This window comes from Ptychodera flava, chromosome 20 (genome assembly GCF_041260155.1).
Source record: "Ptychodera flava strain L36383 chromosome 20, AS_Pfla_20210202, whole genome shotgun sequence".
In the NCBI taxonomy this organism is placed as follows: Eukaryota; Metazoa; Hemichordata; class Enteropneusta; family Ptychoderidae; genus Ptychodera; species Ptychodera flava.
In genome coordinates, this window is record NC_091947.1 from 4,299,925 (window position 1) to 4,327,215 (window position 27,291).

A 27,291-nucleotide genomic window follows, 5' to 3' on the forward strand; every position below is an offset into this window, starting at 1 on the left:
ACGGATCTATGGACTGAAAGTTACAAACATTTCCGAAAAACTTGTCTGTAAGAGATATTCTAACGATAAAATATTACCTGCGAACCATTTTTACGATTCAAAAGAAAGTTGAAAAAGAATGGAGTTGTTATTTCTTAAGTTATGGGCGAATTTTATGGGCAAATTTTATCATTTATCCATCATCGGGTAGCGTAACTTCGGCAATCTTCGATACAACGCTGAAGCTGACGCTGAGTAGCGTCATTTTCAGCGTCAGCTAGAAAGGTCACCTGAGGCTGAGGATGGGGATGAGGATGACGCCAACTTTACGCTCATTATAAATCAGTAGCCACAACAGCTACAAAGTTCATATTTGGTGGTAGACCTCGTAGTGCCATATCAAGTGCCTCATTAATTATGCACATATGTAATTCTGGGCTAGGCAATAGGGCTGGAGGTCCAATTTTTGGTACACAGGGATTGCTATAAGAGCAAATTTTTGACAAAATGTCACATGACTTTGATGACCTTTGACCTCAAATTTACTTCTACGCCTCTTAAACAGTAGCCACAAGAGCTATTATCTTCATTTTTGGTGTGATGGTAAACCATATAGTGCCATATCCTTTACCTCATTAATTATGCACATATATAATTTTGAGCTAGTCAATAAACCTAGTGGTCTGATTTTTGGTTGACAGATGTAACAATAAGAACAAAAGGTTTGTTGCAAAAAACACGTGTAACTGAATTTTTCAACCGTGGAAAATCTGCTGAAAAATTCAGCTGAATTTTTGACAGATTAATATGATCCCCAGAAAATTCAGCTGAATTTTACACTGATCACATACTTTTGGAACGGTGTGGCACAAATTCTAAGATTACAAATTTAAATCTAGGGTCATATGTGTAAACCTCCTGCAAACATACACTCATGACATTATATGGATTCAAGTAAGAGTGGTACTATTTTTCGGACTTCGGAATTCCGAAGTTAGTCTGGATTCTGTTTTTAATGTTGTAATGTTTTGTTGCCAGTTTACTCCTACCTCATGTACTTTGGTGAAATAAATAAAAAAGAAATCCACGATGTTTTCACATTTGATTTATTTTGTAAGATCAACCATCATTGTGAAGGCCAGTGTCGACTCATTGGGATCTCTTGTTGCAGTATGTAGTTATTATAATTACTATGTTGTATTGAACCTTCATCTGCTGACATATTTTCATAAAGAAATAAACATATAAACAATATGTGTCTATGTGCTTCAATATTCCAGATATGGACAATGATGATGAGAAACGAACCCGTCGCAAACATGGAATGTTGAAACTTTTCTATGGAATGGACGATGAGAAAGGTCAGGGTAGTCTTGACCCTTGTGACATCAATGGAGCTCATTTCAAACCGGAAGTTTACCTGGATAAACTGGTCAAAGAGAAAAGATTGACTGATCTGATGGACAGAGAGAGTGACATGGTCAAACGTAAGCATATAGCATTATCTTTATGTAACTTTCCTGTCAAAATCATTTCAGATACCAACCTCCAGCTCACAACATGCAAGGAAGAGTTCCTAGTGATTATTGTGTAATTTTTTAACAATTCTCTCTCCTCAATCTCATGATTATCATACTGTTATCACATTCCTACTCCTTTTAGCATGTACCCATGAAACAAAACAACAGATTATACAGAGATTGCAATATGTATTTATTGTGGAGAGATGTCATGGAGAGATTATGTACCCAGCTGCTATCCTAAATATTTGGACATCAAAAATAATATGTAACAGGTCTGACCTGAGAGCGAGCGCAGCTTGAGGTGTATTGTCATTGATGTAATCATGCAATAGCATGCTAAGTTTTATGTTCGTTGCATATTTTTGCCATGGACTCATAGAGGATGATAGCTCTGCGTGGCAGGGCTTTGTGTTACCAGCGTTATACGGCCTCTGCCGTATAACGCCTGTAACACACAGCCCTGCCAAACAGAGCTAAGAGGATGAATGGCCGTCAATTATTTCTGGAATAACAATAGACAATAGCAATTTAACTCAGAAATGCCAAGTTCATCAACAAAAATCAATAAAAACAGGTAAATTACATGATTCAGATCAGTTTATTTTAAGAGGACGTCTGATGCAAAACAAATACTTGTTATTCCCGTACGCGTTGGTGGCTCTCTGCCACACATTTTTTAATTCCTGCGTGAGTTGGCCATTTGTTCTCATGAGAGTTCTATTGTTTCAAAATGGCGGCGCACGACAGTAACAGAATCTGGCTTTCAAAAGCCATCAAAAATAGCCATTTTGAACCAAATTTCTCACTTTCTTTGGAACAGAGAGATTCTTTTGTCGGAAAAACACATTGTCAAGTAGGATTTGTGGTAGATGACATCTTTAAAGAGTATTGAAAGACTTCTTACAATAGCTGTTTAATATACTGGTAGGTGTGTAAATAAGCACATGACAATGAGAATAAATACTCTGATATACCTGTATATGGAAACAACTTTTGCAGATTATTGTAAACCTGTTGATTATGTCAATGGCCATAACCTAGCAAGAAATGAAAACTAAATCTTGAAAATTCAATTATTGCAACCAGGGATGTAGAAAATAGCCGGCAGCCGGCAAAAACAACCGGCTGTCAGCAAAATTTTGCCGGCTGTGAAAATTATTTGTAGATGTAAAATCGATGTCATTTCTGCTGCAGTGTAAAAAAAAAGCCAAAATCTTCTCACAAATCTTTAAAAATAAATGTAACTGCAACGAGAAACAGCAGTTTTTTGTATTTTTGTGTGTCCGAAAAGTCATCGTAATCGAGTACGAGGATGTATACATATATACGTGCGTGCGTTCACACGGAAATGGCCACTCGCGTTAAATTCAGTCCGCTACGGGATCAGGTATTAGTTGAGTACTAAGTTTACAAAATCATAGAGTTTCATGTCTTTTCAGACTCCCAAAAATTCCTAGTCAAACAAAATCGAATCGTAAACAAGAGTACCCTGAAACAATCTACATGCATAAGCGATCGGTACCCCGGGATTGGTACGCAGTAATGAACGTGTGCTTGTCGGAATGCAGTGCACAGGTCAAGCAGGTCGCAGTTGACCTCGCTGTGTTTTTTTGGTACGTCATTGTCGGCATGTGTTCGGCTAGCTTTCGGAGTGACTCGGTACAGTCACGCAGTTGTATTTGCATGACAAACCTATGTCAACTTTGCGGAGATTGCACGCAGATTGTAAATGTTTGGGCGATAAACAGCGAAGTATCGAGAAATTCTTCAGTGGTTTCTCTGATAAACAGGCCGAACAAACTCTCGGTGAAAAATCTGCTGAGGAACCTGCCGGCACTTTAGCAGAGTGTCAGTTCAAGTCCTACATGTACTCCTGAAATCGCAACCAAAACAACCGAATCGAGTTCCCAAGCAAGCGGCCGTGCAATGCCACCGTGTTCCAGTATTATCGAAACAACTGAATGCGAACCGCATTCAAGTGAAACTGTTGAAACAACCAAAAGTTTTGCTACTAGTGATGTCAATTCATCGGGTCGTGAATCAAACAACAATGTACAGTACGTGTTATCTCAGAGTGACGGTGAGAAAGAAATCCTAGCTGTGTTTAGCAATGTATTCGATGGCAACGGTGAGCGAAAAATCGGACTTCATTATTTCTATGTTGTTATATGTGCAGCAAAGGCTGCTGTTCTTCGATTCCGACGTACGACAAATATGGGGACAATTCTACAAGTAAATTTAAAGTTTCTCACGCGTGGCTATTGAACAGAAAATTGAGCTTTGACGAAGTTACCGGTTTATGGTGGCCAGTGTACATCGAAAAAACGAGACTATACAAATAATAAATGTTACATGTTTAGAAATAAAAGTACCTGAAGAGAGATCACCTGACTGTCCCTACCTTACCTTGTTACATCGTACATGATGTAAAAGTGTGCAAGATTTGACCAAAAATTCATAAAATGGGTCCAGGAGAGCCATTCTGGAGACTTCAAAATCAAAAAAGTCCGCACCGTGGGAGGGGGGACACCCCCTCCCACACCCACCCCCAACGACCGCTTCATGGTCGCATTACGGACATTGCCGGCTGTCAACCATAATTTTCCTGCTGTGACAAAAATTTTCTACATCCCTGGCAACATGTTTTGTTCTTGATGTCCGCTGCAGAGATAAAAGCCCTGGACAGTGACATGCAAACACTGGTCTATGAAAACTACAACAAATTCATCAGTGCTACCGATACCATCAGGAAGGTGAGAATGTTGCCATGATAACCATAAACACTTGTATCAATGTTCAGTCTGATCAATCAGGATGTACTCATTTAAACAGAAATTATATCTCATTGTAATTTGTTGGTACAACATACTCTGACCAATCACAGTGCTGAAATTGCTGCCTGTTACCTATTTTCCACCTTTCTTTATGCAAATCAAGTGCAATGAAAATGTTAACTTTTAATTTTGCCACCTGGTTGAGTGCATTCTAAATATGCTGATGAGATGTAAAGTCTATTCAGATGCTTGATGGAACTGACCGAGTGCCTTTTTTGATCACTAAGTGAACAAAGGAACCTCTTTCTGTAATGAATTGTCACAGTTGTGAAAAAGGATAAACTTTGAAAGCAAACCTTAAAGACAGTTCCGTCGGTTTCTTCAACCACTCAGTTTGTATCCACTTGAACAAGAAAAAATGTCCAATATGAAAACAATGTTGTACAGGGTCTATATAAAATTTTATTCTCTTAAGAAATCATTTAAGTAATTTTCTGTAAAATATGACCAATGATGACAAAAATCAATATTACAGTGCAACAAATATGATAATGATATCACATTCTCAAATTTAAGACTGTAACTTAGTCAAACATTCTTCATCACAACATGTTTGTTTTCTCTGAAATTCAAGATGAAAAATGACTTCAAAAAGATGGAGGATGAAATGGATGGCTTGGTAACCAACATGGCTGCCATCACAGAGTTCAGTGCCAGTATCAGTAACACACTGCAAGACAGACGGCAACAAATCAATAAATTAAGTGGAGTTCACACTTTACTGAAGAAGGTAGGAAGAAAAATCAAGTACTGTATCTTACAGTGATGGTGAAAAGCAAATACTGCATGTACCTTTTTTCTTGACCTGATTACCCCCAGTTCCCAGTGAACAGGTCCACATTCACCATTGATAACAATGATTTTGGGCCTAACCATGGTGGCGAAAGGGTTAAAATTATGTCTCTCATGCAACATATAGTTTTCAAAATTTGAGTAAAAACACGAGATTCCAAACATCACATTCCCCTCTTTTTTCACTAACTATCATTTAGTGCCTTTTTTCGTAGGTTCTCAAATATTCAACCGTTTCATCTCCTTTTAGCTCCAGTTTCTGTTTGAGCTGCCAGCAAGACTCAAGAAATGCATTGAAATGAAATCCTACAGCCAGGCTGTCAGATACTACACTAAAGCCAGGGCTGTTTTACATCAATATCAACACATGCCATCATTCCATGGAATTCAAGAAGACTGTAATGAAATCATCGCAGAACTGAGAACTCAGCTGAGGGAACAGTTCAGGGACAATGATGTAAGTCTCCTGAGTAAATTACTTGTACTCAACTATTACACTGTAAAAAATGTTGATTGTCAGGATAGCAGGATACGCATCATCACTTTTTACTCATGATCTGCACTAGTAAATGTATGGCAATAGTAATTCACTTTCCCTTCAAATATAAATATTTACACATTTCTGAAGCTAGTTGTGGCTGTGTGGCATCCATTGTTTCTTCTTAATCAAACATTTGTCAGTTGTACTGTGGGTTTACACAATTTCATCATTCTTTTGTAAACTTCGGAAGATAGGAAAACCTCTGTACCAAACCAGAATAATCATTTTGAATAACTTCTCATTGGAAAACTTATCAGAAAGATATTACATATCTTTCTTTGGTAACAGTTACTGTTCATTTAATAGCATATAGTGTTTACAACATTGTTTGAAATAATTGCTAAGTTCATTTATACCATAAATATTTGCATTAATTATCTACTCTTTCATTTAAATTGTGTTTGTTCATTTGTCAGCTCACATGAGCTATGCACATTATGGGGAATATCACACAACCAGGCAATATTTAACTGAAATCTTATGACTATGCAATGATGGACCAGCAAAATAGACAGGCAGCAGCTACTCTACTACTCTAAAAAGAATTGCATGTTAATTGTCAGTATATGATCATTTTTCTCACATTTGGTATACCAATGTGAGGTTATCATATAAGCTGAATTGATTTGCATGTCTGTATATTTGTGGGTATGTGCGGATGTATGTCCGTCACACACAAAGGCTCCCATACTGCCAAAGCTACCATCTCAGTATTTGGTGTACAGGTAGATGTAGGGGTTGAGATGTGAATTTGTTCAAATGAACACATCAGTGTCAAAAATGTGCAAATGAGGTAAGAAAAAGGGAAATCCTGCAAATGTGCAGGAGTTGTGGCATGTCAATTAAAGACAGGCTAACTCCACTGACTTGACTCATTTCCTGTCATTGTTTATGAACTGTTACATATTAACAGACCTGCTGAAACCATAGACAGATTAGGGGAGGAAGACCATCAGTAGAGGGAGGAAGAGCGTCTATGGTCAAACTAAGAGGGCGCTAGCTGCCTTTCTGCTATGCATGTTGCTAAAGTTGACATCCAGTACCTAAAGTTTCAGACCTTAATTACTTTTGTCATTCTTGTTTTTCTGGTTTAATATTTCTTGTTGTTTTTCTGGTTCTCATTGTTTTCCAATGTTTTGTGCATTGTCAGTCAACTCCAAAGCAGTTGGCAGAGTGTGTGGATCTGTTGCTACAACTGAAAGAACCTGCAGATGAACTTTGTGATGAATTCCTGGCACAGTGAGTAGAGATAGAAATCAGTGGTTATGATAATTTGTGATGAGATTGAGGAATATTGTGATTTAGGAATATTCTGATATGACATGATCAATTGACTTCTTAAAAAAGATAAAGTTAATGTTTAACAAGTACCCTGTATACCCAGCCAGCATCAGTGAAATCATATATAAGGCTGATTGTAGCCGCTGAGTCTGTGTGTAGGAATTTAACTTGATGAGTTACAAGTACATTAATTAGTATAATTCTTGATACCTCAGATATCTTATGTCATTTGTGAAATCCTTCATTACTTTTGTCCATTTCCCTGCACGGCTTGAGACCTGATACTATTGCAACATAAATGTTGGCAATGTTGACAGTGATCAGTACTTTTTATCTGTTACTTCATCCCCAAACAGTTCTCAACAGAAATTAGATGAAGACTTATCTGGGATGGAATCTCAGCTGAAGTTAAACACAACCACTACTCCAAGTCTACCAAGCACTGACAGCGAGGCAGTTGAACAAGCTTTAAGAAATATACCAATGGTGAGTTAGACATTTCCACAGGCAAAGAATCAATCAAGTCACCCTCACTCATTTGTCTTTTCTGTGTCAAGTCATCAGTTTTTACATTTATCACCCAAGTACTGCCATAGTGTATGACTTTCACAAATTGGGTAAAATCCAGCACATTCTGAGGTCTTTAGAATTATAGTGAAAGCAGTGATGGGTTAGCAATGACTTCATCTGTGCACCATGATTCAGAACATACCCAGTACTATTATGTATAGTGTCCATCTCTTTATATATCAGTCTATTTTGTTAAGGATCTAGCTTTACCAATCATCTCAGTGATCTATTTCATGTACATCAATATTTCAGTCGTTCACCAAGTATATGTATAATACTGGTATTTCAAATCTTACCAGCAGGAGATATGCATGAAAAGACAAATTATGAAAACTTGTCTCTCTGTGTTGACAGGATATACTCGAATACATTGATCACAGCTGCAATACATTCCTCAGTAACATGTGTCTGGTTATCGCATCATACAAAGAATTATTTGTCAACAGACAGGCTACACAGTAAGTATTGCTTTCATATTTCTACACATTTTCATGCACCTTATCCAAGGCTTCACTTCAAAGTCAGAATCTGCACCAGTCAGTGTGTTCAGCCTGTTCACCCCTGATTCCCTGTAAACAGGTCCATACTGACATTTGCTAACAATAGGTTTGGGCCAAACCATGGTGGTGAAAGGGGTAAAGATGCCTTTGAGCTTACTGTACATAACTTCATTGATCAGTCTCTAGCCTCTTCCACAGTCTTCATATGACCTCTCTCTGTAATTACAAATGTAAGACACATGTAACTACATCGTGCAACCCTCTGTACATTGTCACAACCTTCCAATAACTGCTCGAACTAAGATTTTGTAATGTATGCTAAATAGCAGGAAAGTTTAACGATTTTGTTGTTTCACTTTCTTTTCTAACATAAATTTGTATATTTGTGTCTGATCAGGGACTGCAATCAACAAGAGCTAGAGAGGATAGCTCATGTCAAACTTGGAAAGTTTGTCAATTCCAGAATGGATCTCTACTTCCAGTACATTCAGGAAAGAGTAGAATTAGAGGTGAGTACAGGGACAATAAAAACCAAAACTATAAATATAGAAAAATCAGGGATTTTTTGTTTTCAATATTTAAAGGTGTAATGTTTGTGTTTACAAGGAAACTCTGAAGTACATTTGCAACAAAGAGATGAGAAAACAACATTTACTTTCACGGATGGAACTGAAAGGAAAAAACTGAAATGTACTAAATCAAACAAGATATTCTGAACTCAATGATGCACAGGTTATATCTTACCCAACTGAGCAAAGACAGTGTTTCAGGAGATCTTCACCTCTGACATGTTACATGCAAAGCTTTCTAAAGTCGCTCCTGGAAAGTGTTTTGGTAATTGCTATAAAAATCCCAGGTGAACCTTCATTTTGAGAAGAAACCCTCTGTGTATTCAAACACTTCAAAATATCGTGTATGTTATTTACACGATGTTTAATTTTTTGATTCAAAAACGACACCTAGAATGGCAGTGTTCATGGAATCTTGATGTTCATTGTCTCTCTCTGTACTGTCTGTTGTGCACAGAAAGAAACTGGTGACAACACCATCCTAGTGAGGGCGCTAGACAGATTCCATAGACGCCTGCAGGCTATAAACAGGTTATTGCCAGAGTGTAACATCATGGACAAAGGTACAGAGATCGTATCAAAGGCAGCCAAGGACAGAGTGGAACACTATACCAAGAAAATGCAACAACACTTTGCAGGTAAAAAATAACTATAACATAAAACTATAAATTGTGCAAGTTTGCTTTTAATTTCCACCAAAATAACAGTGGAGAGATCTTTTTATACCAAGATGTTGTTTTGTTGTGTGTAATTGCCAGCTTTCTGCCCAGTTGGAATTTAAGAATTGCTTCAGCAACTTAGAAATAAAGTAGAAGAAATAGGACTTTACAGACCATATTAGAGTTATCAAAGTTTTGATATAGCTTTCCACTTGAATTGACACTCTACTAAATCAAAACAGCTCTGCATCCATAAAGTTATTTTCACCTCAGCGTCTGATGATTTAATTGATTTAATTCAGATACCCTGACAGATGCAAGGCAGACACTAGCCGCACCAAGACTTGTTGCTAAACAAGATTCAACAAATCTGTCCGATGTACTCAACACTACAACGTCATCCATCATTGATCAACTCAAACAAGTCCTTGCAAACCTCCAGGTATGCTTAGTCTACCAGTCTATCCTTTCTTGAGCTGTCTTTCATTCTTAGTCTTACAGTCTGTCCTGACCTGTCTTTCATGCTCAGTCTAAAAGTCTATCCTCTGTTGACCTGTCTTTCAAACAAATGCTTTCAAACCTTCTGGTATGCTCAGTCTAACAGTCTATCCTTTGTTGACCTGTCTTTTTTCCCACTGTGTACTTTTCTTCCACTCTGTGACTGGCTTTCTTTCTATCTGTGTTCTCTATACATGTATATCCTACCATGTCCAAATCTATTGGCCACTGTACCTTTATGCCACTCATTTTCACTGTCTTTGTATCACTATCTGACTTCAATATTACTTATTTTCTTCCCCATCTCTGTGATTGTCTGTTGAAGAGTTTCTCGAGTGCACACAGAGGAATTTGCTGACAAGGAGAAAATATCAAAGACATTGGGTATTTTGCTTAATGGCACGAAATAAGAAAACTCCCAAAAAATCGCCCACTCACTAGAGTTGATTGGCTGAGCAAAAAGCCTTGTTGACATTTTGCTCAGCTAATTTCTGTAGTGTTCGACAGCTTTAAAGGTTCAGACGCTGTACATTTAGATGGTTTGTTCACTATTTTCCTGTTGTACAGTAATTGTAAAATTCTTGTTCTACTCCCCAAAGCATGTTCAAGCATCCACTATTTAGTTAGTCAACGTAGCGTCTGTATGCGTAGAATGCACTGTTATTGTTTACAGTTGAATTCTACCGTAGTCTGGACCAGAGTTCATGAGTCAACAGTAACAATGCAGTTTACACTTGTACAGGCTGAGTTGATGAACTGAATACTGTGTACCTGTACATGTATCTCAATAGGGCGTAGAATAACTGTCATTGATAGTTCAACAAAAAGTGAAAAAATCACTAAAGTTACAGCTACTTGCTTTTCAATTTGTGTGGTGGGTATTTGGAATACTTAAACTGCCTGATGTATTTTAAAATTTGTGATTTGTACATGTCAACTTCCAAAGATTTCAACTAAATATCACCTTGTAGCGGATTCTATATCATTGTCTGCTGTGGTTTGCTTCAGATGACATCAAGTTCGGGTTAATGCCAGGAAATCTTGCTATTTTAGGCTTTCATAGCCAATGATATCAAGTAAGGGTGGATATCTGACTTGAAATCTTGCTGTTTCAGGCTTTCATAGATAATGATATTCAAGTATGGGTGGTTTATCTAACTTATGAATCTTTTCATTTCAGGCTTTCATAGCCAATGATATCCAAATAAGGGTTATTTATCTAACTTATAAATCTTTTCATTTCAGGCATTCATAGCCAATGACATCACCTTTGCCCATGCTGCATATTTCCGAGGAGCATTCTGTACACGTGATGTCAGAGAAGGTTTGGTTGTAGGATTTCTCAGACATATCAATCAGGTTGCACAGGTCAGTGTCAATTTCATTACCTTTATCTGTGAAATGATGATCACCGTTGTGTTCCTGTACCATCTGCAATTAAGAGAAAAATTTAATCCATATGTTCAACTGTAATTGACATAGCCCTGTCAACAAACCAAGTGCATGGAATCAAGGTTACATATTACCAACACTAGTTCAGTCTGCAATGTCCACATGCATGTAAATATGTACAAGGTTCATCAAAACATTTAGGTAACAGTTTTATCGTAATTATTTTTAAATCTGGTGTGTACCTTATTTGTCAAAAATTCCATCCATATAATATGAATTGTAGACTGTGTGTAGGCAGACAGTAAAAGTATGTTTCATGTGCACATTGTAGTTAAGCTGTGGTTTATGATATGTAGTATGGCATACGGATTCTAGGAAGGGAGATATTCTAAATTATTGAAGAATGTCTTGTATTTTCAGTCAGTATTGGTGCATAAACCAATTACCTTCACTTGTATTAAGCTTTCACTCATCAAACTTTTCGACCGTTAAGTTCATTGACATTTTACTACAGTATCAGGGTTAGCAACTACATCACTCAAAGCAAGAAATCTTCAGAAAACACAGACAATGCTAAGTGCTGTGTAGACTTTAATGGATGTCAATGGTAGAATCACACATGTTTTTCTCCTCTCTAGGATTTATGTGATGGTAGTGGTGATAAAAGTTCAGCACCTCCAGCCCTGTTACTACTTTTATCAAGATTACTTTCAGATTTTGGAACTTCCACAATTGGTTATTTGGTAAGTAATCCAACACTTGATATTGTCAAATCTTCAAAATTATTACAATTGCAGTCATGTGAGGTACCCCTCCCACTTTGATCACATTTGATATTGTCTGACCAATCAGACCACTTTGATCACATTTGATATTGTCTAACCAATCAGACCACTTTGATCACATTTGATATTGTCCAACCAATCAGACCTAGAAAGTGTTTCTTTCACAGTTCTAATGGGGAGGATATAATATGTTATTCATGATACACAGTTAGTGTATTTGACTTACTTAGTGAGTGGAACTGTCATTTATAACTTCTTAGTTAAGAAATGCAACATTTCTAATCATGAAACATTGGTTGTACAGGGATTTATTTTAGTTAATGATTGCTGTTCCATGCTTCCTTAAATTTCCTCATATATTCCATAGTAATGACATCTTAGGTCATAAAAAAGTCGTTGTGGGTCGCTCAGATTCACCCTGACCCAAATATCAATGCACTATAATGCAACTGTAAAATACATAGGCATTTGAAATTTCAAAATACATGTATGATATGCAGTGGAGACCATCCTTGACAAAGACCTTGACTGAAGGTACAATGTGACGATCCTGTGTGTTTCTGTATTTTTCCTTCAAAGCTGTCATGCACAGATGAACAGTTCTTAGTGGATGACAAATCCAAAGTGACATCATTAACAGAAATTTGTAATGAAGCTAAAGACGCTGCCCAGAAATTACTGAATCACTACGTCAAATTCCAAGGTTTGACAATCTCTCAGGTGAGTCATTACGCATTTTACAAAAGAAAACAAAATTATTACACTCACTGTATGTGGCAGTTGCCTAGAGTCTCCCATCTCTTCAGTGTTTTTCATATATTTTTGAGCTTTTTCATGGTAAATAATAATCAGATCGTTGATCCTAGCAGTGTTTGATAGAATGATACTCTTTATATGAATGCACTCTACTTACTGGAACATTCTTCAGGCTGAACTTATCAAACATAATGACCCTAATAGATCTCTTTGATCAAGTCTTCAACCTACACTTTAAGCTCCTAATACCAGGCTGAAATCAAATGGCCATAGAATCATAGATCCTTTTCTCACTCTTCATCAATTCTATGGAATCAACTGCCAGCTGATGTCAACCAAGAATGTCAACATTTTCAAGACTCAGTGTTTTTGGAGAGCTTAATATCAGTAGCAATTTTGTTAAGTGCCAGTGAACTTCTCATGAATACAAGCACTACATAAATTATTTCTCTTATGCTGTGCTATGCTGTGCTATGCTGTGCTATGCTATGCTATGCTGTGCTATGCTATGCTATCCTGTTTATATGATACCGGTATGTTTCATTGTAGTTATTATGGATATACATGGCATTGACAAAAAGTTTGAAAGTCACTGCTACAGTTGATATTTGTAAATTATTTTGACCTCAAGAAATTCACATTTCATGGTAGATGCTGAGAAAGAGTGTGGAAACCCGTGATTGGTTGAACACCATTGAACCGCGAAATGTACGAGCTGTAATGAAACGCGTTGTTGAAGACATCACATCCATTGACAGCCAGGTTGGATTTCTCTATGAAGAGGGAACCAGGAAAGCCCACAGCAGTGATTCTAGCAGAAGGACATTTAGTTACAGTACAGCTAGACAAAAATCAAGACAAGTCAACTATGCCCCTTCAAAGTAAGTCATGTGACTTCTTCCTCTTTCTGACCAGACAAGAGATGGTACTTAGTTTTGTGTATGATGGCAAAGCTTTTATGTCCACTAAAATTTTTTCTTGACTATTGGCAAACTGACATCTTTCCAAAGCAAAAGAACCAGGGTGAAATTGTGAATGTCGAAAAGACATTATCATTTTAAGGCTGGAAAAAATATTCATAATCAAGACAGCAAAGTTCATCTTCTTGATTCATTCTGGCGTCATCTCTGGTTGTACTCAAATCATCTCTGGTTGTTGTAGTTTGTACTCAAATCATCTGTGGTTGTTGAAGTTTGTACTCAAATCATCTGTGGTTGTTGTAGTTTGTACTCAAATCATCTCTGGTTGTTGAAGTTTGTACTCAAATCATCTCTGGTTGTTGTAATTTGTACTCAAATCATCTCTGGTTGTTGTAGTTTGTACTCAAATCATCTGTGGTTGTTGTAGTTTGTACTCAAATCATCTCTGGTTGTTGTAGTTTGTACTCAAATCATCTCTGGTTGTTGAAGTTTGTACTCAAATCATCTGTGGTTGTTGTAATTTGTACTCAAATCATCTGTGGTTGATGTAATTTGTCTCAAATCATCTCTGATTGTTGTAATTTTTACTCAAATCATCTGTGGTTGTTGTAGTTTGTACTCAAATCATCTCTGGTTGTTGTAGTTTGTACTCAAATCATCTCTGGTTGTTGTATATTGTACTCAAATCATCTCTGGTTGTTGTAGTTTGTACTCAAATCATCTCTGGTTGTTGTAGTTTGTACTCAAATCATCTGTGGTTGTTGTAGTTTGTACTCAAATCATCTCTGGTTGTTGTAGTTTGTACTCAAATCATCTGTGGTTGTTGTAGTTTGTACTCAAATCATCTCTGGTTGTTGTAGTTTGTACTCAAATCATCTCTGGTTGTTGTAGTTTGTACTCAAATCATCTCTGGTTGTTGTAGTTTGTACTCAAATCATCTCTGGTTGTTGTAGTTTGTACTCAAATCATCTGTGGTTGTTGTAGTTTGTACTCAAATCATCTGTGGTTGTTGTAGTTTGTACTCAAATCATCTCTGGTTGTTGTAGTTTGTACTCAAATAATCTTGTCAATGCTGATGTCACTGTGATGAACTTCTAGTATTTTCTGCAACAAAGTGATAAAAGCTTATCCTACCAGCAAAAAATCACTCTTTACTCATTTATTCCTTGCCCTTGTCAATTGCAGACTTTGTCCTTCTTGTCACATTAATGAATAGACAGGGGATTACCGTAATTGGTATTTTTCAAATTCTTTTTCACCTCTTTTGAAGACCTCACTACATACAGGTACCTTCAAAAAGATGAAGGGCAGTCTTTAAAGTAATTAAACCGATGTGAATGAATCACAGCTAAATAAGAATGACAAACTCTTGTCTATGCATGAGGAAGTCACGCTGTGTCAGGGCGGTCATAGAGTAAAATCACTGGTAGAACTCATATCCGGTCAAATTTGGGGCTAGAACAGTGCCCCCTAGAGGCAGAAGTGTAGAATTGCCATTGTATCCTAACACTCTCATATGTTCAACTCTTTGCTTTTAAAACATATTTAAAATGAAAAAACACATCATTTAAAACACTGTATAGTTATTAATTTTCACTTGGATTTAATGTCACTGCTTTGATGTTTGAAACATTTTTACATTTCAGTATCTTTCAATATGTCAAACAATATAAGTAGTATCTCGTATCAAACAAAATTCATGAAAAAATGGGCGACTTTGTCCCTTTAATTGTTGAAAAATCTTAACAAATGATGTCTCTTTCTTTCAGTACCATGGACACCAGTCTACTCAGTAACATTCAAAAGCTATTCTCTGAAAGGATTGAAATTTTCAGTGCAGTGGAGTTTTCTAAAGTGTCTGTGCTGACAGGAATTATCAAAATTAGTCTAAAGGTGAGTGACTCAGGTCAAAATCCATTTTATGCTGGTATTATAAAACACTGGTAAAGTTGTCTTGACACAACCCCATGCATGCAGTGTACATAGGGACACAATACATAGTCATTATAGCTACGGACATGAAGACACTCACTGAGAGATAGACAGAGACAGACATAAATACATTTATCAATAGACATCCAGACACACTGAGACACAAGGACATTGGCAGCTACATGTGTGAATGTGAAGCCACAAAGAGGCAAATACATACAGACATGCATAGTTACATAAATTAAGACTTCTCCAGAGAGACATGCACAGAAACACAGGCAGAGAGATATAGACTGAGACATAGCCAGGGAGATATAGACAGAGGCATAGCCAAGGAGATAAATAGAGACATAGCCAGGGAGATATATACAGAAAGACAGTCAGGGAGACATAGAGACACAGACAGAGACATAGCCAGATATATAGAGACACAGCCAGGGAGACATAAACAGAGATATAGCCAAGGAGATAAATGTAGACACAGCCAGGAAGACATACACAGAGACAGCCCCAGGGAAACATGCACATCATGTGATGAAATAGTTTGCCATGTGATGTGATTTGAATCATGCAAAAGAATAGCCTGCACACAGAGTGGCCTGCATAAATCCATGATGGACATCAGGAATAACAAATGAATTGATTATTTTACAAATCCTGCATTAAAATGATGATTTTGTATCCGGGAAAAATGTTCAGCTGTGTGCTTTGATCAGAAAAGTGTTACATTATTTATTCCGTAGGCAACTCTGAATAAGTGAGCTGTGAAGTGGCAAATTGATCAATCAGTTCAAAAATCTCGCAGAGATTTATTCATACTCTCCATTGTGATATCATCAAATGAAACAACCAATCAATGAATCTCTTACAAATTTTAATCGCATGTGGGTTACATGATTGGTCCATTGGACTTCGTAATTGGTCCACGTGACAACTTAATCACAACGCAGTTACGGTAGAGACCAGCCAGGTACCTGCTGTGAAGGAGGTACCCTTATATATAGCGCCCTCACTGGTATCATTTAGCCATGTTGTTGGTTTAACCTTTGCCCTTAATTCACTTTGTGAGGGACCACCTCATCATTGAAAATTGCAGCTTAAATCAAACAGTGGGGAAATGGTTAACCACAGATGTGAGTTTGCTATATTTCAGCAGCCATTGAAATTTGTTAGGTTTACCTTGCTCCAAATTGCAAAGCAAAAACATTGGTAATCCATTGTTCAGTTTCTCCCATATTTCAACCATCATGACTTGAACACATTTACAAAGCTAGGCATCCGCTATCTTCCTATAAAAAATTAAAAAAAAAATATCTGTTTATGGACAGCATCAACCTTTCAAGTGTATGTAATCTTTTTCTTGCCAGACAGTATCACTTCCTCATCTGCCAGGTCAGTAAGAAGCTGTATTGAGCCAAAACCCTATTTTCACCCATTTGGCTTGGAATGTTATAGCAGTTTTAGTCTGTAAAAATAATGTTTACAGTATCTCTGTCTTAAGGGACCTTCAAATCTTCAAGTCTTTGTTAAAATGCACCATATGGGACATGTTTTGCTTTACTAGTTTTAACCAACTTGACCTGATAGTGAAATATGAACTTTGCAGGTAAAGGCTTAAGTTTTGTAGTTTAACTTGAAAATTGTGACTTGCAGTATTTAACTGAAATTGTAAGTTTGATGTTTTTTTCATGTCAAATTCCCACTGAAGTGAAAATAATCCATTGATATACAAAGTTCATTTCCAAATGATGCCTTAATTCTGTTTCCAGTGAAATGCCATCAGTACTGTTTAAATGGTGCATTGTAAGTAATGCGTCTTTCTAGCAAATTAAATATTCCCTCTGTAAAGAATACTTGTCTCAGGCCAGAAGGGGATACGGATGTGGTGACATTTCCATCCAACTCAGAATTAGAGAATAGAGAGTCCACAGTATGAACTGGTGTACTGTACTTGGGGGCTCACTGTCAAAGAATGGTTCATCAGAGACCTGGCATGGCTGTGGTACTGTGTCCTTTCACTATCAGAGGTTGGTTAGTGAAAGACCAGGCATGACTATCGTCCTCGAGCAAGACATATGACTTCTCATAGCATCTCCTTTAATACTCAGGAGTAAGGTGTACTTTATACTCATGTAACTGGGCTTCTACTTGTTGTGCATTGGACAAAATAAATAAATGATATCATGTTTCTAATAGATAAGACAGAACAGAACCTGTCCTCTTTTGTTAATCACATAATCCTAAATTTCCTACTGTTCTGTGCACTTGACTAACCATGAAACCATATCATGGATATTATTGACTCTTTGCATTGATATTTGCCCTGAGCTGTCATGTATGAAGCTGATGAAACTTTGCTGGCCAATTTGATGTCTGTGTACCACCCACACATCTCACTGTGTAAACACATAGACAGTGCTTCTCATGAACAGCTCTGTGACTGCTACCAGTGAAAGTAAGACTGCATTCTAACTATATCTTCTCCATGCATCTCATCACAGATGTCAGTCCATTCTCATCATTTTTTCTTCACTTGTTCATGAAAGGCAGGTTTTTATCAAGTGAAAAGAGAAGGACAAAAGCAAAATGTAAAAGCAGAGTTTTTACTACTGTTTCTGAAAGATTACGATTTGATAGACATTCTTATCACTGATGGAAATAGCTACTGTCATTCTCCAAAAACTGATGGATAGCTGAGTAGGAATAGTGAAAGGTCAAGCAAGGAATTGAAATTGAAATAAATGTTTAGTTAACAACATCCATTATATGATTTCCACTTGATAGCACTTTACTTTGCGTACTTGAAAATATTTCAAGATTTCATTAACATCACACATACTGGATGTAAATATTTCCTCGTTTCATAGCTCATAATTTGATTCTTGTATACATTTTACCACTCTGCTGTGATGACAAGTATTAAGTAAAGACAATCTGAAGATTTTTGTCAAAAATATCAGATCCTTTTTATTGATTTTTATTGTTATGCATTTATGATACAACTTAATTATCTTCAAAAGAGAAAGAATTGTAATGGTTTGTTTTTTGACGTCCCTGGCGTATTTTGCATTTGAATAGTAAAAATGTGGGTACTTGTTCCGACAGAGACATTTAGGTTGTGCTGATAAATGTGTACACCTATTGAATGTGATTTTTTTTGGTGAGAATTTCTTTTCAATGTACTTACCGGTATGACTTGCATGCACGCCTCTGGCCTTCACAGAAAGGACAATCCATTGTAGGCAAAAGTTTGATGCCATGTAAATCAAGCAATGATTGTACTATTTTTATCTCTCATTCAAACAAAGACAGGTAGACCAAAGCTATTGAGGATGTGCAGGCTGATCTTCCAATGGAAAAAAAGAAACCTATCATTTCACTGTGGTGACTTGCACTCATGAATGCATCTATCCACAATTCAGCAAAAACTGTTAGTGCTTTTTGATCAACATACAGATAAAAATGATTTGTTTCATCATAAACTGACACTGCAATTTAAAGTCAGCGTTCAAGATTAACATGAAAATGATATTGAAATAATAATGTATATACTTGGTATGAAAACTTCCCTGTGTTTATCCACCTTGTTCATTTAGGCCGCAGGTTCAATTTTGCTTGAAAAGTTGAACGGTCTTGAATCAGGTTCTCCGCTAAATTTTAATTTCAGAAACAGATTTTAGCAAACATATTAACATATGAAAAGTTGACAGTTTTAGAGAAGTATTGGGTAATTAATGATTTCAATGCCTCAGTAGTGGTCTGAGAAGCAACACTGATTTGTGTAAATAAGTATCGTTGATCCAAACCATAATCTGTTTATAGCATTTGATATATAGCCATGGAGTCAAATTCCAACACATACAATCAAAATAATTTATTTATGTTTTCAGGGAACATAGGTCTAAGCTATCTACTCGATAATATCTAGGATATCAAATGTAACATGTCAAAGGTTAAATGCCATGACTTTCAAATGTACATGTCATGAAGGTCAAAGGTTAAATGCCAGAAATTTTAAATGTCCATGTCAAGGAGGTCATCAAAGGTTGAATGTCATGACTTTCAGATGTCGTCTTCAACTCTTCGAGGTCAAAGGTTAAATGCCATGACTTTTAAATGTACGTGTCATGATGGTCAAAGGTTCAATGCCATGACTTTCAAATGTCCATGCCATGGAGGTCAAAGGTCAAATGTCATGACTTTCAAATGTTGTCTTGGAGTTCAAAGGTTAAATGCCATGACTTTCAAATGTTATTTGTCATGGAGTTCAAAGGTTAAATGTAGTGACTTTCAAATGTTACATGTCACGGTGGTCAAAGGTTAAGTGCCATGACTTTCAAATGTCACATGGGTGATAGTGAGATGTTCAAAGTGCTGATACACCTCAGCTAATGTCATGGCAGTAAAAGGTGAAATGCTCAGACAGTGAACTCACCACGTCCAAAATCTCTGCCTTGATTAGTTGATTTACAGATATGTGGTATGTGTCATTCTGACACTGTTATATGTATGAACCAGTTACATGTTATCCTTTACATGTTCTAGAATGTGTAACAAAGCTTGGCAGTGTTGTCAGTGATCCCAATCAGTGATAGCAGAGAAACTTCAAAATGTTTCTGTGTCACATAGTAACATATATAATAATATTCGGGTAACATCATACTTTTCCCTCAGGTTTGAGCATCACCCAAAACAATCTGATTACATCAGCCTACAGCCTTGTGAAACAGACTGTTTTGTTTTAAATGATATCCCATTGCGGTCAAAGCTTTAAAGCAATGGTAGTCAATGGTCAAATGTCTTGAGGTCAAGGGTCAAATGCCATGACTATCAAAGGTTAAATGTCTTGATGGATAAAGGTTTGATTTCATGACAGTCAAGGGTTAAAAATATCATGGCAGTCAGAGGTCAATGGTGTTCTACAAGTAAATGCTACATTCCAACTATACCTCCACTGTGAACAAATCATTCATTTAAACAAATAGTTGTAAATTGAAATTTCATCAAGCAGCAAAGTGTCAAACCATACATTTGACATCTACATTTCTTGATTGCTTAGAAGTATTCAAAACTATGTTCATTAATATATCTTTCAAAGTATTGCATTTCTTTGGGTTTACTGTAGTGTTTAGACTTGTCTATTGAAAGCAACTGATGATTACTTGTACGGTGTCATTGGTGTTTGAACACACAGTGCCTTTCACCATGGATACAACCTTTGTTTCCAATCAAGTGGTATGACCTGCATATTTTTCTTCTGAGGGCTGATTCTTATTCAACATTCATTGACTGCTTGGAGCTTCTGCTTTGTATTGTATCGTTCTTTCAAATTATAGTCACATTGCCAGTAGAGTTTTCCTTTGCATCCCTGTACCCACCCTCCTCCTCCTCCTCCTCCTCCTAAGGTTCCAAGACAAGAAATCGACCTTTTTAAGCTAACGATTCTCTAGTGGTTAATAAGCTCAGAACCCCTGTAAATTATATATTTTCGGAAAGTCTAGATATAGGGGAACATTTTTGTTACAATAATGTCACCATTGTTTACATAACTATCACGTGACACGTAATTTGCATAACCTTTCAAAAATCAGTTTTCCCTGTGTTTTGTCTCAATACTTTGAGATATTTGGCTGAAATTTGTGTGAATGCAAGCTGCCCTAAGAATCTTCCAAAGTCTGTCTCAGAATTTTTTTAAACCTTCTTAAACAATTTTTATGCCCAAAAAACTTCCAGAGTGGTGAATTTAACCCTAGTTAATTTCTTAAAAATTGTGCTCAAGAATAACTAAGCAAGATAAAAAAAATCTGAGACACCCTTTGGAAGAGCGTTGTGACAGCTTGCATTCCAGCAAGTTTGAGTCAGATATTTTGAAGTATTGAGACAAAACACTGGGAAAACCGATTTTTGTCAGGTTATGCAAATTACCTCTCACATGATTGTTATGTAAACAATGGTGACACTGTAGTTACCAAAATGTTACCCTATATCTAGGCTTTCAGAAAATGTATAATTTACAGGGGTTCTTAGCTTATTAACCACCAGAGAATTGTTAGATTAAAAAGGTCAATTTCTTGTCTTGGAACCTTAATACAGCCTACCCCTTCCCCCTTTCACCTACAATATCATGTTCACCGTTGAATCCACCAAACATATCTCATATTGACAGGCTCTGATCGACACACTCTTCATCAGATTTAGTGGCCAAGACAGGCACTTCTCTCACTTGCTTTCCCCCGACCCCCTCCCTTTCTGATTCCATACGGAAACCTTACCTCAAGGAGTACTGGGTAATATCTGATCTGCTGTAACTGATAAGCCAAACAAACATCCGGGAGCCACTTGATGGCATCCCCTGCATCGTGTGCAAATCTAATATTCCAGAACGGAGTGCCACCCCCTGTGTGAGGGACAAATCTATTATCAGCATTAAAAGTAAACCATGTTGTCTAAAGTTTAGACATAAATCTGTATCAAGCTCAATATAAATAAAGAGCTTTTCACAGAAAATCAGATTTTCCACAATACAGTGATCACAATGAAATGGTGTTATCAGCAAGAGAATAGACACAGCCACATCACAGTTCTCAATTGGGTTTTGTCATAGAATCACACTGTATGGCAGTTATGTCTACATACAGTTTGTTTTGTTGCAGAAACTCAGTGTACAGCAGGAAATAGCATGTACTTTAATGTTTCAGTATGTACTGTATTGTTGGCAAGGTTTGAATATTGTGTTTACATTGTGGATCATCCGTTTTTCGCTTCGGGTACGTCCCCATGCATCCGACACTGACACGCCTGACCAGGTAGACTTGCATGTATTTTGAAGTAGGCGAGATTCTTGTATTTCAGTCAATTGTGCACTGTTCACGGGAGCAGGAAATCTTTCACATTCCTGTTTTGCCGTTAGGTTAAATCCTCTCCGTCATCCAGTGGTATCACGCTGTCAAACTGCGAGCAAAACTTTTCCACTTCGCTTGAATACATTGTGTCTGAGATATATGAGTATGCGTCCATACTGGTGGTCTGGCCGATGCACAGTGAAATGCACATGCAGCATACCACGTGGCAAATTGATGTGCACCTGGATCAGTGCATCCACCTTTCATGTACCTTCAGTCATTTCAACTTATACGATAAATATTTGTACCTTCAACTTGAATTTTATGAATAGTAGTTCCAAATCAACTGAAAGAAATGTTCCCAAGGAAAGGGCAGAGGTAGTTAAACGCACCAAGCAAATATTTGTGTTCGTTTCAGAAGTAATTGTGGAAATCTAGAATTAGAAAATATTATAAATGCAATGGCATACGCTGCTTTTAATAGTCCAGACAGAGATGCCCTATTTTATTCTCTCATGTGTACATTGGACCCTTTTAAACCAGAGGCAAAATATATATTCTAAAATGCTTTCAACTCTCTTAACCCATCACAATGACTGCACTTTAGTGTGTGATATTCATAAATTAAATTTAATAGATTTTTTTGTTGTGTCATGCTATTCAGACGTAATGCTTAAAATCAGAGAGCCTGTTTTTATATATTTTATCACTACTGACGACATTTGTCCAATTTTTGTAGTTAAAGGACTGTTAGACTATGAAATAGCTTGTGATTTGTTCAACACTTTAAAGTAGGTCCATTGTGTACATTTGATCTTGCACAAATCACTGACTACATACCGATTTAATAATGCCAGTGCACATTGTAAATACAACTGGACCTTATGCAACATGTTAAATGTGATTATCCAGTGTCATTTCAATGTGGCACTACTCCACAATTTGGAGGCTTGAGCATGATAAATTAGTTTGTATAATATCCAATATTTTTCAAATCATACAAAAACTGCCACTTAGCCCACCAACTTGTGTTAAGTACAGTGCTTCAATGTGCTTTACCTGACAGTGTGATGGGAAAAAAATTGTATGGTTGGATATATTCGTATTCTTAGTGTCCATGAATATTGCCTATACTGTTTATAAATATTTCTTTATTTCTGGGTTTTCTATGCTAGCATTGTGCTAGCACTGAACTCGATTTTACACAGCAATCATTTATTTTTGAAAAAGAAGAGACGGCAATTCAGTGAAATCTTTTTCCTACCATTGCTTCACGTAAAAATGATTTGATACAAATCATTTCAGCAATCAGCAGGCTATAAACGATGTCATAAACTTATTGTTTACAAAAATGTCAGCAATAAACATTTTTCAGTATTTTTGGTAACCGTTCCTTCCAGTGGTAGCTTGATTTATACAGACAGTCTTGTAAAATGTTTGTTTATGAAGTCACATATGAATCTTCAAGTTCACACTACTTTGATCAGATTGAACCTTACAATTTGAAATAATGCTGAAGTATCATCTCTATCCATAATATCAAGATGAACAACAAGATTCTTGAAAAACTTGAACTGAACAACTCAGGACTCATATTGAAGATTTGGTGTTTCCTATATTTCGTAGCAGAGAGCTTGTCTGATGTCTATCACAGGACACTGGTTGTGCAGTGTATAGTTTAAATAAGATCAGATATTTTTACTTTGTAATAATTAACAAAAACATCGGCAAATTATTGTAATATTGTTTATACACAGTCTGTGGTAAAACAGCAAAATTAACCATTCTTTATTTCATCACTGTTATTTACCCTAGGTATGTCAACCCAGCAGGGCAAGGTAGAAATGATATCACACTTTTGAAATCAGTGACATATATTAACTTTGTTAAGCTAAGCAACAAACAAGGAATAGATACGGCCATGGAAAATGAACAATTAGTAATTACTGATTCAATGATTGTAATGTAAAATTTCCAAATGAAAATCCATCAAATTTGAAAAAGCAGAGTAAAAAAAGCAGAATCTTTTGAAATTATGAGAAAATTGTCTATAACAACAATCTCACTCTCTATAGAAATGTTTGATTTTTAGCTCATATTTGGTTTTATATATAGATACCAAAAAGAGCTTATATGATGAGTCTGAGTGGCGTCTGTATGTCTGTATATTTGTGGGTATGTATGTGCGGATGTATGTCCGTCACACACAAAGGCTCCCATACCGCCAAAGCTACCATCTCAGTATTTGGTGTACAGGTAGATGTAGGGGTTGAGATGTGAATTTGTTCAAATGAACACATCAGTGTCAAAAATGTGCAAATGAGGTAAGAAAAAAGGAAATACTGCAAGTGTGCAGGAGTGGTGGCAGTGAACTGAATCAGCCCACACATCTGAATAAGAGGATTTTGACCTTTAACCTATTTGTATGCAGGGTACCTATTATGTTTGGGAGTGGTAGCAGTAACTGAAACAGCTAATTGGTCATTTCCTGTCATTGTTTATGAACTGTGACATATTAACAGATCTGCTGAAACCATGGATGTCTATTTTTGTACATCCATGGTAGAAAGATTCTCTGCTATGCATGTTGCTAAAGTTGACCTTCAGTACCTAAAGTTTCAGACCTTATTTACTTTTGTCATTCTTAATTTTCGGGTTTAAATATTTCTTGTTGTTTTTCTGGTTGTACTGTGCAGAAATTGTCATAACATCAACGTATAATTTTCCTGCACTGAACAGATAGAAAAACACTTATTGTTGATCTTTGGTATGTACCAATTCTGATCAAATTTGAGCGACACCGTATAATTGTGGTATTTTTTAATTTTGTCAAACTGAGAATTCAGTAATGTTGTTTGTCCTTTGTTTATTATTCACTGGCCATGTTCATGACATGACATTTGTTCAAAAATGGAAACTTACTGGTTAAAGCTAAATAGCTGATTCACTTCAAACATTTATATCATGAATCATAAATTACAGTCAACCTATACGCTTTTCACCATGCTAAGAGATGAAACAGATAATGAAAGCAGTGTCATGGTGTTCTATGTCCACAATATTCAATAAGTATTAACTCTCAGCTACCCTAGCAATCATGTTAAAGCATGTGAAATGGACATAACATTATTAATACAGTCAATTTCAGGAATTTCTAAACACAATACATCTTTAATGAAACAACTGTTGATTGAACAGAATGATAAATGCATTACATAAGACCTGCATCAGTTGGTGAGAAACAGTGAAGCGTAGTGGAATTTCATCAAAGGAGTATTGAAACTTTTGAAACTTTTGTTGTTTTTATGAAGAGATTGCCATAATAATAGACATGACACAGCCCAGAATATCTCATTGTTCCAAATCACAATAATGTCTATACCTCTTTTGTGTACAGACAACATTTTGAATACGAATTGGTTTTCTTTCTTTTTATCAAAAAGAATCCATTCCATCCAATTGTTTAGAACAAAATGTTGAACAGAAGTTCCCAGGGTTTTATAGAAATTAAATTGAAGTTTAATCTTTCTGGTTTGCAAGAAACAAGATGAAACAGGTTATCTGTTGGATGAATTATCAATGACGTGCACCATCATGAATGTTTGGGATAAATGCAGATAATTTGACAGAATAAAAGAAAACACCGGTACAGTAGGTGACAACAAGTCAGAATAGGATAGAAATGTAGTATTTAGGGTGTTCAAAACTTGAAATTGATGGCTGATTGTCACTGATGGACTGTGAAGTCAGCAGATCACAGAAGATGTATCTTTCTTTATGCATAAAGGTTTTGGATAAAGTTTTCACGAAATAATTGACTGACAAAATGATGAACAACTGATCAGTGCTGTCTGGTTAAACATGAACAGAGATTTAGACAACAGCCATGAACGGTGAATTGTTAGAACAATGCCATAGTGAGTCCCTTCATTTAGTGACCATTTCCTGTGTTCTCAAATTGCTCATTTATTGTTTATCTTAGCAAGTCTTGTCATATTTAATATTAATTTTCACTGTACAGTATCAGCTGTTTTGTTTTTGCCACAGTATCTCTATGAAGGGACTGTAATGTTACTTAGAGATCATTCAAATATACCTTTTTCTCAAACAATCCTTTGAAGTGTTCTTGGCCATACAATATTATTTTATATCAGATATCAAAATCTTTAAAGTTTGACATGTTGTAAGATACTGAATGAATGGGTGACCATGCATAAATTCGACCCCGGTTTTAGACAAGATACATGAAACCATCGCGAAGATGAATTAATGGCATGACCATTAATTCATTTTCGCTATGGTTTCATTTAATTTGTCTAAAACCAGGTCGAATATATTCATGGTCACCTATTCACTCAGTATCTTTCGACATGTCAAACAATATAAATAGTATCTTGCATCAAACAAAATTCATGAAAAATGGCTGACTTTGTCCCTTTGAAAGGTGTTACGTTCATCGCTGAGGCTATCAGATCAATCCTACACCCCCCACCCCAGCCCCTACTTTCCTTCACCATGTTAAAACCCTACAATCAAACTAATTAGGTTATTGAAGCAATAAAGCACACCCAGTAACGGTATACCATGAGATTTTGACCAGTTCATGACATATATGCACGAGCGATAGCGAGTGCATATATGTCATGAACTGGTCAAAATCAAGTGGTATACCGTTGCTGGGTGTGATTTATTGCTGTTATATCATAACAGTATATTGAAATTCTGGCATGGAACTTCAAAAACGGATTTTTGCTCAAGCTGAAAGCTCGCGCGTATGCCAGCCGTGGTATATTGCCAATATACCATGGTTCTTTTCGCGTCTCAACCAATCAGATCGCTGTATTTGGGCCATCAATATACTGGTATGATATAATATAAGATATTGCAGTGAAAGGTCTAAAAGGCCAGTAGTTGTAGC

The 27,291-nt window shown here is 36.5% G+C and overlaps 1 protein-coding gene and 1 long non-coding RNA gene across 3 annotated transcripts in view; one reads left to right on the plus strand and one right to left on the minus strand.

Moving 5' to 3' along the window:
* LOC139119799 (vacuolar protein sorting-associated protein 51 homolog) overlaps nt 1-27,291 on the plus strand; it is a 51,497-nt gene that overhangs the window by 2,471 nt on the left and 21,735 nt on the right. For both annotated transcript variants that reach the window (XM_070683701.1, XM_070683702.1), the window contains exons 2-16: nt 1,260-1,466; nt 4,170-4,255; nt 4,911-5,066; nt 5,379-5,585; nt 6,820-6,908; nt 7,307-7,436; nt 7,875-7,978; nt 8,418-8,529; nt 9,047-9,227; nt 9,551-9,690; nt 10,992-11,114; nt 11,777-11,881; nt 12,503-12,643; nt 13,331-13,560; nt 15,369-15,492. In XM_070683701.1, the coding sequence (XP_070539802.1) occupies nt 1,260-1,466; nt 4,170-4,255; nt 4,911-5,066; nt 5,379-5,585; nt 6,820-6,908; nt 7,307-7,436; nt 7,875-7,978; nt 8,418-8,529; nt 9,047-9,227; nt 9,551-9,690; nt 10,992-11,114; nt 11,777-11,881; nt 12,503-12,643; nt 13,331-13,560; nt 15,369-15,492 (2,135 nt within the window). The remainder of the gene's footprint in view (nt 1-1,259; nt 1,467-4,169; nt 4,256-4,910; nt 5,067-5,378; nt 5,586-6,819; nt 6,909-7,306; nt 7,437-7,874; nt 7,979-8,417; nt 8,530-9,046; nt 9,228-9,550; nt 9,691-10,991; nt 11,115-11,776; nt 11,882-12,502; nt 12,644-13,330; nt 13,561-15,368; nt 15,493-27,291) is intronic.
* LOC139119802 (uncharacterized) lies at nt 14,566-18,843 on the minus strand. The gene is made up of 3 exons (XR_011548996.1): nt 18,719-18,843; nt 16,711-16,820; nt 14,566-14,703 (listed from the first exon to the last, which is right to left on the minus strand). It is a non-coding gene; the product is annotated as an uncharacterized lncRNA (long non-coding RNA).